The 13270-nt window shown below is 43.6% G+C and overlaps 1 protein-coding gene across 3 annotated transcripts in view; it reads left to right on the top strand.

The window, feature by feature from the left end:
* The window catches only part of LOC127607547 (histone deacetylase 7-like), a 38578-nt gene that overhangs the window by 20035 nt on the left and 5273 nt on the right, over window positions 1-13270 (top strand). For all 3 annotated transcript variants that reach the window (XM_052075968.1, XM_052075969.1, XM_052075970.1), the window contains exons 6-20: window positions 13-126; window positions 287-378; window positions 914-1012; window positions 1314-1467; window positions 2136-2380; window positions 2829-3023; window positions 3420-3615; window positions 4377-4510; window positions 4630-4750; window positions 4933-4982; window positions 5728-5835; window positions 6912-6967; window positions 7764-7851; window positions 8153-8272; window positions 10127-10224. In XM_052075968.1, coding sequence (XP_051931928.1) covers window positions 13-126; window positions 287-378; window positions 914-1012; window positions 1314-1467; window positions 2136-2380; window positions 2829-3023; window positions 3420-3615; window positions 4377-4510; window positions 4630-4750; window positions 4933-4982; window positions 5728-5835; window positions 6912-6967; window positions 7764-7851; window positions 8153-8272; window positions 10127-10224 — 1870 coding nt within the window. The remainder of the gene's footprint in view (window positions 1-12; window positions 127-286; window positions 379-913; window positions 1013-1313; window positions 1468-2135; window positions 2381-2828; window positions 3024-3419; window positions 3616-4376; window positions 4511-4629; window positions 4751-4932; window positions 4983-5727; window positions 5836-6911; window positions 6968-7763; window positions 7852-8152; window positions 8273-10126; window positions 10225-13270) is intronic.

The following is a 13270-nucleotide window of genomic DNA, read 5'->3' as shown; positions in this document are numbered from 1 at the left end:
GTATGCATGCAGTGTCTGAGCCGACACTGAAGTGGAAGTTAAAGAAACTCATCAGCACAAGACCAAACCCGTTGCAGAGAAAGATCAGCGCCCCTCCTGCTGTCAAGCACAGGACAGAAACTCTCGGTAGACGATTTGCACGCTGCCTGGACCAATGTACCATCGGTGACCCTGGTGTATTTTGGCAACACATGATTTGTTGTTGAAACATATTCCCGATGCCGATCGTGGCTGATTTACAAAGATCTCACAAACACTGGCTTAATATGGTAAATCTGTCTTCCAGACTCTTCTCCCAGCAGCACCCCGGCATCCGATCGTAGCTCTCCCAACGACGGCCTCCATTCAGACAATGGAGCCCTCCCACTCGCTCACGAGGTACCGACAAGTGGATATCCTCCGCATGAGATCGGACTTTGCGATCTGTATGAGTTGTCGTGTTTGGGTTGCACCTTATGTGTTCGCTAACGTAAGCCTTTCTCTCGGGTGCCTTCATTTTCTTCAACGCCTGCTCGCCATCGCGTTACAAATAAACAGCAATAGCAAATGCCTTGACAAGAATGTGTCGACATGACACAGAGCAGTCCGTGGTGGTATTTCCTGTTGTTTGTTCGGCAGAGCAACAGTCAGAGCGTCCACTGGGCGCCACTATTTACGGTCCCATTTTAATGATCGCGTCTCATAAAAATAGTTGCAGTGATGTTGTGTGTGTATGTAGCGAGCGCTACAGTAACATGGCCTCAAATTACTCGTGGCGTGATGCACAATATTTTGGAGCTCTTTCGCAGATGATAATGAACAGGATGTTTTTGGTGATAAGCTTTTGTGAAAGATTGATATAAATCGGGATGTATTGTATTGTATTGTATCATTTGCACAGTCCTTTTGCGCTCAATGCGTTCATCTGATTTAGGCCCAAAAGCTTCTGCTGAAGGATGGGCGATTGGCCAATTTCACCCTGCCCACCAATCCAACCGCCAGGCCCAACATCACCGCAGGACTTCCCGCGCAGGTGAGTCAGTCTTTCAGCGTTGACAATGCATTGTTTTTAAGGAGTCGTCGTTGGAGTGTGAAAAAAGGGAAATGCTTGAGTGTGGTCATTTCTTTAATGGGCCAAACCCAAATTCTTTGCATAGTTGATCTATTACGGTTAGGGCTCCTTTTGTTGCTGCGTTGACTACCGTGAGGAATTTCATCAAGAGTGATCCGTGTGTTGAGAATACCTTCAGAAGAATAAAAGCGCGTTGTCTCACGTCCACAACTTCTCTCATTCTGTCTTTCCCTTCTCCACCTTCTTAATTTGTGTTATCTAGGTTGACCTGCGAGTAGCCAGGACTCTGGCAGTATCCGCTCTGCCTCAAGTCTACTTACCTCTCGATGGAAATTTTCCAGCCCAGGCTCACGGCTTGCAGCCCGTACTCATATTGGAACCGCATACCGGGCTTGTACAATCGCAACTCATCTCCTGTGAGTCACGAATGACTTACTGAGTTTGTCCTGTTGCAACAAATACAAAATAGCTCAACATTTGGCAATCTGCAGATATAATGTGGCACACATTCAGGCAAAGAAAACATTTTGGTTTTTTTTTCATTGTACTTTGCAAAATAAATAAGAATGAAATCATTTCCCTTGCTAGCTCGTCTTCATGAACACATTGAGCATTTTGTTTTTTAAAAAGCTAGTGACCCTTGCAGGTCAGGTATTTGTACCTCTACTACTAGTTGTACCTCCAAGGGGAAAATCGAATTACCCCCCCCCCCCCCACACACACACACACACGCGCGCTGCTGGGACTGTATTATAATAAACACAAGGACTCCTCCTAGTGACCATTGGGTGTTAATGCATTCTCCAGTCTTCAGTCGTATCCTACATATAGTTCAGTTGGTTTTGAGATTCAGCTTTTTTTTCTTTTCTTTCTTTTTTTTAGAAGTCTGGGGGGGGGGGTTCAATGCAAATCATATGCATGAACTATGAATGGTTCTTTTTATTCCAACTGAATTCCATCTTACACTCTGTGCGTTTTGATCATTTTCTGATGTTCCACTCACCTTTTCTTTTCCTCCCTTTCTTTTTTTTTTCTGCCCCTGCTCCTATTGTATTCCCGTATTGTGATTGCCCAATGTTCACAGATCAAGGTTTGAGTCCTCCTTCCCTGCAACAGCAACGACACTTGACTTCCCCTTCAAGAAAGGAAGGCCTCAACACCTTTTCCGCCCACAAACCTTTGGAGCGAACACGCTCCGAACCTCCGCCCTACAGTCACTCGCCCTTGACTCTGCACGCCGGCCTTCAGTGTCACACTCATCACCAGCTGCCTCAGCAATGCCACAAGAGTGGCATGGAGAGGTTCAAGTTGAATTCCCTCCTGAGCAAGGTGAGGAGTTGTGGATGCACACGCACGCACGCTCCACTCAAATTTGTTCTATATTAGGGTGGTTGTAACAGTGACACAGTAACCACTGTGCTGAGGCACGTAAGTGCGTCATGAGAGGCAAACAATGTATCTTTGTCCAAATTATGCCAGCAGCGTATAGTGACGGGCAGAATATTTCAATACTCTTGGATGGTGAAGAATATAATGAACCTGTGTGCCCACCTGATGCCATTCATACCGCAGAATGACTTTCTGTGACTTTTGTCAGCTTTGCGTTTCACTAAGCAGGCCCAATTTGTGAGTAAAGGTGACCGAGATAATTATTATTTGAGTGTACGATCTATACCTTTTGTGACACGCTGTGAGATTTTTGAAAGGTAAAAATGTATCCTTCGTCTCAATAATGGTTGTGTGAACTTCCTAATGTCCATATCGTCATTTGACACAGATCCCATCGGAGGACATGGACCTGGAGGAAATTGGATCAGAGTCCGGATCCGTGTGCGGCTCTGAACCGGGCTCGGTTTGTGAGGACAACTGTCGCAGGAGACAGAGCTCAGCCAGTGTGGACTCGGTTTATGACACCGAGTCCACCACCTCTTCACGGGAAAGCCTGATTGAGACCTCGCATTCCATCGGCCAGGTAAAATCAACGTTGTTTTGTGTATGCGAGACCTCACCACTGGGCTCTGAACAAAGCCATTGAATGAATAATTAGTTTGAAATCCAAACTTGTATGTTGTAATCCAAAATCTTCTCAATCAAATATCCACCGATGACTGAAATACAAAGCTAAGGATTTATTTCCATCTTTTCTTGAGTGTTGAACTGAATTAATTGCGCCACCTTTAATATTTGTTTTAACATAAGGGGGCGCTATAGCTTTAAAAAAACAGCTGTCAACGGTCTTGGACTCAATTTCAAGACGGACTCGCTTAAGTGTCAAGAGTGGTTGTGGGATACCCGGGATGGAAATTTGATTTGATAGTTTGTCATGTGTCCCCGGTTGTTCTATTCTTATATTCTGATCGAATCACAGAGGCAGTTGGTGCATCGATCAGGATTCCACATGGACTCGCCTAACGTGCCTATCCTGATGTGGCCTCACCAGCCTTTGGTCCGAACCCAGTCCTCTCCGGCGTCTACCTCCCTGCCTCCCCTTCCCAATGCATCCGCAACCGTGCCCGTTTCTCTGTCCAGTCCTGTTCCAGATGTGAAGCTCCGCTTCACCACTGGTGAGTCACGCAGAAAGAAACCAGAAATACTTTTTTATTTTTCTTCTTTCTCTGCCTGTCAACATTTCCTCTGTGTTCAAAAATCTTGCGCATTAAAAAAAGTCATGTACTTAAACACAGAAGAGTTCATCTGCACTATGATTTCATGTTTCAAAAATGACCATTGACAGATTCGACACCTTTTTAAAGCATTTTTTTTGTTCCCAACTCAAAATGATTGAACTCTTGAATGGCGGTTTGGTTTCGAGGCTGTTAATGTTTTGCTGTCAAAGCTCTGGGAATCAAGCTACCTCACACCAAGTCCAACTCGTCTGTGCCATGTTTATTGTCCTCTGACTTGCACATGTATATTGAAGTGGCTTTGGCTCGGAACTGGTGCGGCTTTGTGGTCAGTCGCAAGGTGGAACCACTCACCCCAGCTGACATTCTCAAAATCCGACCCTGGCAGTCTGGAAGCTGCAACTGGCATTTATTTGGGTTTTACGAGCCCGGCTCTAATGGCACCAAATAAAAAAAAAAAAAAACGGATCAGACAGGGGTGACTTTGGATAGAATCTGAAGAAAATAAAGTGCCTGGTCGCTTTTGCTCACAAGTGACAGCTTGTGTATTTTGACATAAAAAGTAATTAGGTTGTGGGTAGAAAGTGGTGCTGACGCAGGATCTGGCCACCCACTGCTTCTCCGGAATGGGTCAAATGCAGAGAACAGTTTTTGCTGTTTATTAAATGTGACATAGTATGTTTAACCTTGTGTGTGTGTAGGAATAGTCTATGACGCTCAGATGCAAAAGCACCAGTGCACCTGCGGGGACAACAGCAGCCACCCCGAGCATCCCGGGAGAGTCCAGAGCATTTGGTGCCGACTGCATGAAAGAGGCCTGCGGAGCCAGTGTGAGGTCTGAAACCGAATGAGGCATTGCCTCACTGCTGACGGGGAATGTCATGTTGGTTTTCTTTTGAGATCGGATGTCAAAACCCGACTGTATTTTTGTGTGCATACGATTTGGCTTTGTAGCATCTCGGAAGTAGGAAGGCCACTTTAGAAGAGCTGCAGTCGGTCCATTCTGAAAAACACGTGCTCCGGTACGGCACCAACCCTCTGCACCGCCTCAAGATCGACAACCCCAAGTTGGCTCGTAAGTGTCGCAGATCAATTGACATCACTATGTCCAATCCAAATCGTTTATGAAGCACGCTCTAGAACAACTTAGTCACCCGAAGTGCCGCACATCGTCACTGACATAAACGGTAATTCAAGTAAGAATAATATCATCCTGACTGAATGTAATAATTTTTTGTCGTTTTTTTCCCCCTGTAGGAATCTTGGCTCAACGTATATTTGTAATGTTACCATGTGGAGGAGTGGGGGTGAGTGTAACTGCCTCGATGGCGATCTTACATCGTTCAATCGCCATTCAGGAATCTTTCATTGCATCACCATAAAGTAAATTTAACACTCGTCATGACTTAATTAAGCAGACACACCTTCAAGTAGTGTCGTTTTTGTGCACAAGAAAAAAAGAAGGTGGTGTGGGGGTGTGTGAGGGAGGCAAGAAACTAATTTGTTTTGAAGCAGCAGAGATGGTAAACTTAGTCAGGGAAAATCGACATCTTGATGGTAAAAATGCTCCTGTAAAAAAAAATTCTCTGTGAAGCAGTCAACATGACAGAAAAGGCATTCATTTGAAAGGAGAGGAGAGGAAATGAGAGGAGGGGGTCGGGGGGGTATCAGTTGATAAGACGACTGATCCTGCCTGGATTTCCGTCTCATGACTTTTCTTGCGGAGTTATTGGAACAAGATGGCAACGCTTGTGATAAAAGAAATTCCGCTGATTTTATTCTTCCACAGTGGGACGCTGCCAGACACGTGACTGAATAAAAAAAAGGAGTCGTGTAGAAAGCGGCTAAATGTTGACTTGGATCCATTTTGTTTTTAGATTTTTAAAGACGATTTAAATAGTTGATGAAACTTATAAATCCGACTTACTGTCGGTCAAATGCTTTAACCCAGAGGAAAAAAAAAACAGTCTTTACAAAGTAATCAAACATTACATATTATATTTTAGAGCTAGATGCAATGTTGAATGAATTCTTGTGTTATCTTGTTGACAGGTTGATAATGACACAATCTGGAATGAGTTTCACACAGCAGCAGCGTCTCGCATCGCTGCCGGCTGTGTCATCGACCTGGCACTCAAAGTGGCGCAAGGAGACCTGAAGGTGCGTCTTTATTGCTCAATAAATTCTCAACGCTGATAATTAAGCAGGCATTTCAAAGCTGATTTGAAACAGGGTACAACACTCTCATCAAATAATCGACCTGAAACAAGGACACTCGCGAACAAGTATCCTAACGGTGGCAAAATTGTATGCCGTTCAGGGATTGCGGCGCCAGCACTAAATACAATGTGGAACAAGAAATCCGAACTCTGACATCTAAATCCGCAACATTCTTTTTTTTTTATATTGTATGTAAATAGGAAAACCCTTTCACCCTTTTCTAAGTCACTGGACATCATATTCCCTTGGATCTCATATTCCCCAACTTGTCCTTGGGTTCACACACACACACAAAACTTTTTATTTATTGTGTTTGTATTCTATTTGTGTTTTTAACCGCTTGTTGTAAGGTGTCCTTGAGTGCTTCGAAAAGGCGCCCACAAATAAAATGTATTATTATTATAACGATAATTTATTTACTTACTTACTTACTTACTTACTTACTTACTTACTTACAAGATCAATGACATTGGTCGACTTGATTGTGTTTCTAATTCCAAATCAGATGTTTTTTTTTTCTTTTAATTTCATTCGACAGTGTTTTAATGATCACTTTAATGTTCCAAATGTTCATACCGGTATAGTATAAGTTTTTAACTGTATCATAAAACGACAGAATACAAAATCTACTCACCCGTAGTCACCCAATACACGATATACATGCTTTACCTGAGGGCTGTTCTTAATGAGTGCTAAATTAGACACACTTGGTCTTGGTTGACTTTTTTACAATCAAACCCAGCGAGAAGTCTCTCTTAATAGGACACACCGAGTAATTAATTATCCCCCCTTCCACCCCCCACTCACTCTGTAGTTGCTTGTTTGCATTTATTAGTTCCGAGTGAAGGTAAACATGATTGTTTGTCGACATGGATTTGTCACCCTTCTTGACTTACCTGCAGCAGCACCTCCAGGTGTAAACACACAGACGCGAATCTTTTCCCGAGTGATGTGTGGCACAATTCAGTCGGTGAGGTGTTGAATTTATTTGAATTTCTTTTCCACTCCTTTTTCAGAACGGATTTGCAGTGGTGAGGCCGCCCGGGCACCATGCCACGCACTCCTCCCCTCTGTAAGCGCACTCTTTTTTTTCTCTCTCTCTTTATTACATATTAACTGCACTTTTGACTTGATCAAGACCGGGCCCATGGAGCATGTGTGAGGTTGAGTGCGCACTCTATGGGTGGGCGTGGATCTGTGACAGTCTTTGAATGGAAGCATTTAGCCTCATTCGGCTGGGACTGGTTGTGTGTGTCCTCGGCAGTGCATGTCACCGGTTATTTATGGGATTCTATACTTTTTTTTCTTTTTTTTTTTTAATGAGATGACTGTATATACACTATATCCTTCATATACACAAACTCACTCACACAGTTTACAGCCAGTGCTGACACGAACATTCCTCCACTGTTTTTCACACATCACCATTTTTTTTTCCACCGTTGCCGGGCGGGTGGGAAGAACTGCTCCGCCACATTCTACGCTCATTCCTCATCACATCCTCTTCGAAATGCTTAGAGAAATCTTTTGGCTCGAGGAGGAAATTTTATGATAAGCGTGTGTTCACATTGTCACATAGTCTGTGGCCTCTGCTTTTTTTTTTCGCAGTTTCAAGATTTTGGACTCAGCGTGACATTCTCTTATTAAAACATTTCCCTCATCTCCGAAAAAGCCTTCATTCCGAAAATATTTACACGTTCGCGTGTCAAGGGCTGTCCGTGTTGTGACTGTCCCAACCTGTGTTCAATAAGCACCCACATGACTTGTTTTAGATGTCCCAACAGTCCATATGGTGGTTGTTTGATATTAATACGCTGATGATATGCCGATAAACACATATGGCCTTCCTGCTTCCTGTTTGTCCACAGGGGTTTCTGCTTCTTCAACTCGGTGGCCATCGCTGCCAAGCAACTGCAACAGAAACTCAACGTGGGCAAAATCCTCATTGTGGACTGGGTGAGGTGCTATATAGCCTGACGCCGGTTTCCTTATGCGCAGGAAGAAACACACCATTTTACACGATTAGTAAAAGAGCACTGCAGTCTTTTACAGTTGTGAACGCAAATAAGCTTCTGTTGTCGAGTTCAGTGCGTGATGCTGGAGCGCTCTCTTTTTCATCACTGCATTTCAATACGAGACAGCCATTTCTTCCTTTCTGAGAAATGTTGACATAGACGTTCCAAGCAAGTCTTATTTGGGTTATGTCTGGAATGCCTCGCTCGTTAACCTAAATCCTTCTGTCGCCGTCTTTGCCCAGGATGTTCACCATGGCAACGGTACCCAGGAAGCCTTCTACAACGACCCGAGCGTCCTGTATATCTCGCTACATCGCTACGATAACGGCAACTTTTTTCCCGGTGGTGGACATCCTAATGAGGTAGCCATTGACAAAGAGCTGTCTTTTTCACCGCTTTCCCACGGGTAGAGTAACTGTCCGTTGCGAAAGATACCGAGATACCGTAGGCCCACTGGCAACCTCTTGTGTTGAATTCAATTGTTGCTGTTGGCTTAATATTCATACACTTGCATTGCCACCCATATTATCCGTATTGTGCTAGCTGCATGCAGGTGAATGTGCACAACAGTCCGAATGTTGGAACACTAAGTGTTACATTATGCTTACGTGTTGACCGGAACCGGAGCTCACTGTTACATTTTGTTGACATTTTTGTGTAAGAGTCCTCGAGTTCTCAACATGGGCCACAAAAGCTCACATTTGTAGCTGCGGGCATGATGTCACGAAAAGATGTCCATTGGGTTAAATGGTGGTCATCTGTGACTGTGCATTCTGAGTAGAGTTTAAAATAAGTATGTTGTTCAATGGGAGGTCTATGATTAGGTAAGTGGTAGTTATCATTATGGGCCTCGGCGAGTCTTTTAAAAATCACTCTAGTCTTGCGTAATGTCCCCTTGAGTCGCACAAGTAAAGGCACTCATATCAACCACACTGGAGAAGCCCCTGTACTTAAAACTAAAATTCACTGAGAGATAATTATTGATAGTGCGCTCATCTGCTCACATAGCTCATGAATCTGCCACTGATGTAAGATGTCGAATGTATTCAATCCAGGTTAAAGCAATTCTAACCTCACTTTTGCTGTTGTGCTCAGTCTTCACTTGCTTCTAAATATCATCAGAGTTTTTATATTGGATTTGTCACATGTTTATGCCGATTAGGGTCAACCTCATGAAAAGATGCATACATGCCTTTGTTTTCATATATGAGCCAAAGATGCCGATGAAATTTGCCTGCGGCCTTCCCCAAAAACCAAGTGCGGCGATTGTTCACAGTTCCATTGTGCCCACGATCGAATTCACAACTCATTCAATCCCACACGTTCCTTCATCTTTTTCTGCCCCTCTCCCTCCAATAATGAGGGTAAATGGTCAATGTTTTCCCATAAATTCCCCCGATGAGGACTGTACATAAAACACTCTGTTGACTTGGATGTGGTTTCGCCTTAAGTGGCCCCTCAACCTCTGTTTAGCTGTGCGGTAAACCGCTGGAGTCTAACTGTCCCCTCGTGTAGGTATATAACTCACCATGGGGCAAGGTTGTGATGTCATAGCCATAACGCAGAGGGCTGTGTACCACACAGTAACCAGCAAAGTCCTAATCGATTCCAGCAACGCTTTCAACATGAAAGGAGGACCCAGAACAGAAGAGAGCACAAGATACTTGGAGCAATAGCAGGAATTGTGTGACTGTTTGGTGTGTGTCCGCGAATGTGTGTGTGTGGCGCACGCGCACGCGTGGCTGTGCGCGCACGTGCAAGCAAGTACATTACCAGTTGGCAGAGGATGGAAGGCCTCATGTGTTTTGTGTTTGCCCTGTGAACATCCCGTCCTCGGAGAGAAGAATGGAGTCGGGCGCTCTGCAATGCTCATCAGCATTCCGCCATACACATGCACACACACTACCACACCTTGTTGCCAAGAGGGTGTCAATCAGCCTCCACACGCTCCCTTCAAACTGACACATTGACGGATGGCAAAGGCCTGAGAGAGGGGCTAAATGGCTGTTAGCAGGACTACAAAGAGAACGAGGAATCCTTCGACCTTTATTTTCCAAGACTGGGCCTCAGTTCCCTTTTAGTTCCCGTTAATACGTGGGGTCGAAGGAGCTCCCTTGGCTCGAACTAATGTAATGTTGCAGGAGTTGGGAAAAAAAAACCCAGAGTGCACATTTCAATTAATATTTTGAACATTTGCCCTTACTGTGCGATTACAGGTCGGTGCGGGGGCAGGCGAGGGCTTCAATGTGAACATTGGATGGACAGGTGGTTTGAAACCTCCCATGGGGGATGCGGAGTACTTGGCTGCATTCAGGTAAAAATAACATTTGTTGCCATCAATTCTTGACATCAGTCTCGGGAATACAGCTTTTAAGTAACATACTTTTTTTTTTTTTTTACTTACGATGGTATGTACTACTACTTACTTAAAAGTATGTGTGTTTGAAGTAATTGTGGTAATTATATATATTTTTTCATTTGAATATGTCATTATTCTATTTTGAATACTCATTTTATTTACAGTAGGTCCCAGTGAGGATTAATGCTATAGAAAATGGACGGATGGATGACTTTTAAATTGTACGCCCACAGAATAGAATTTTTTATACAAGTACCGGTAAAAATTGCGGTTCTGAACTTTCACTGTGTATTAAATCCACAAGCCAGGGCAGAAACATAAACTTCTCAGTTAGATGGGTCATCCGAAAAATGTCAAGGGCAAACAATATTCACAATACTTACATATTTGCCTTTTAACAGTGTACCTACACTATGATTTACTCAAGCTTAATATTATCTCTCCTCTCATGATAAACCAATCCACAGAAAAGAATTTAGACTTTTGGCTGTCACTCACACAATATTTTCTTTGATTTGTTTTTATTTTCCGATCATAAATTTGTTGGTTCAGCTCAATACTGTGAAATGTTTCCACTCGTGGCTCACCACCAGATGATGAAATCGTGTTACAGAACAACATCCCTCTCGCTTAGTGGGTGGGCCCCTTGTCAAAGGGAAAATGCTAATGAGCTTACCCATAATGATTTACAAAAAAGAAGCCATAGGCCTGGGATGCCGGCTTTGAAACAGTAAGTCCAGTGTTTACTAGAGTTTAGAACAGTAATTAAGGAACAACTAGTTCTTTCCGGAGTATTTTTTTTTTTAACCCACTATCGGGAAATAAGAACCGTAATGTGTAAAACTTCCTTAGCTCACCACAATCCTTACAGCATAGGTGTCAAAGTCGAGGCCCGGGTGCCAGTCTGGCCCAACACATCATTTTATATGGCCCATGAAAGCAAATCAAGCATGCCAAGTTCCATGATGCTTGCTAAAGTCTGAACCAAAACTTCAAATTGTCCTATGTAACTGATGACACGCGTCACATTTCGATCATTAGTCAATGTTTTCAAATTAACACATTATTCAGTGAATTCAGTTTGCATTTTGCAGTAATCCACTATAACAGTCATTATTCTTGACTTCTGATTTTAAAACTAGTTATCCATCAATTTGTCGTGCACTGTATATGTCATATGTGGAGGTGATTAAACATTTATATGGTTTCCCCAAATTCATAACAGCCCTCCATGGGAAACCGTAACTACAATGTAGCCCGCAACAAAAATGAGTTTGACACCCCTGCTTTGCAGTATTTGCAGTATTGTGTGGTTCTGAGGGGGCGAAGGTTCCTGGTAAGGATGTACCATAGCCTCAGTGGAAGTTCACATGACACCATTTTCAACCATTTGGGCCATTCTTTGCACACAAACACAGACACACAATCTGAGGCTAAAAAGGCAATCATATTCATGTATGTTGTAAATCCTAATTCATCGCAGGGATATGTTCCAACCCCAATCCCACCACCCCCCAACCTTGTAAAACTTTTCTGAATTCGGTCAACACAACAATCTGTCTCAGCAATTTTAACGGGTATTTGTATGGCTGTGTTGTAACTGAGCAGAATAATTATGGTAGAAGGAGCCATCGTGGATGCATGGCCAACTTCCCATAGAAGTTGGCAAAAATTGTAAATTCTTTTCCTTACGACATTCATATCTGTATATCTAGCTAGCTACATCAAATTGTGCTGCAATCAATCAAGGCATTGCTGTAATAAAGTCAAGAAGTGAGCAAAATCAGACATTCTTCACCAAGTTCAAAGAGTAGAGCACACTGAATGGAACAATAATGTCTCACTGCATTTGTTCTCATTAGGTGATTAGAGCAACGAAAGGCATAACAGGCTAAATGGACACAATTTAACGCATCGTAAGTTCCTGTTTATGCTGTCGGTGCCCTGCCAGTTTTCGTAGTTTAATTTGAGTCCATTGTTTGGATGACAGGGTCTTCCGGACTCTCCTCGGGATGGAGGGAAAAGCGAGCCAGACTCAGGTCGCTGGTGATGTGTGTCAGTTTTTGGCTGCCTGTATGTGACAGGCTTGTGGTTCCCAGTGGTGGAGAGACTCAAGTACAATCAAGCAAAAGCTCAGTTGCACCGAGGTGAGGTGTCATGATGTTTGGTGTATGTTTGGAGGATCACGACGGCGGGCCATATTTTAGGTGAATCTATTGGCCAGTAGCTTTTGGTGTTCATCTTTCAATGGCTGCTGACACCTCCCAAAAGTGTGGAGGAAAGAAGAATACAGAGGAGGAGAGAGGAAGAAGAAGTAGGGGGTGCAATTGTTTGAGAATCCAAAGGCGGCGTAATTAGGCCCAATGGATCCCAGATGGGTGGCTGTCAGTGACGTGAGAAGAGGGACGAGCTCCTAATAGGAACCAGACGCACACAAACGCCTTTGAAGTGCCGCCGTAGGAAAGGGAGAATCAAACGCGGCATGGGCCGTGTGCGCGCTTTGGCAGCCGGTGAGGGAAGGAAGTAGGAACCAAGGAAAAGTGTTCTCCCTGGAGTGCACAGGGTATCTGATTTCTACCTGTTTGTGTCACAGGCCTTCCCTCGCACGATGTTTTCACTAGCGCTCCCTTTGCACATGTTCTCACCCCTCGCTGCTCTTCCCACCAGTCCAATCAAAACCGATGACACGTGTCACATTTCGATCATTAGTCAAATGTTTTCAAATTCACACATTTTGCAGTGAATTGTCAGTCACACTGTCGATGGAGCATCCATTGTCACCATTGTCTTTCATGTTTCTTTTGTTTGTCATGTTGATTGAAACCTCAAAGGTCCAAAGCGATCAGATCTGGGACAGATTTTCTTTTTCGGAATTGAAAACATATTCTCCCAAAGGAACTGATGGAAATAGAAATATGTTGCAGTGTCAAACATTTAAAAAGCAAATGTACAAATGTAAATAATAATGTAACCGCAGTTCGTTTTAGCTACATCGCTTACT

The sequence above is a fragment of the Hippocampus zosterae genome, chromosome 9 (genome assembly GCF_025434085.1).
Source record: "Hippocampus zosterae strain Florida chromosome 9, ASM2543408v3, whole genome shotgun sequence".
Lineage (NCBI taxonomy): Eukaryota > Metazoa > Chordata > Actinopteri > Syngnathiformes > Syngnathidae > Hippocampus > Hippocampus zosterae.
The sequence above is the reverse complement of the archived record's forward strand: the minus strand, read 5'-3'. Positions and strand labels throughout refer to the sequence as shown.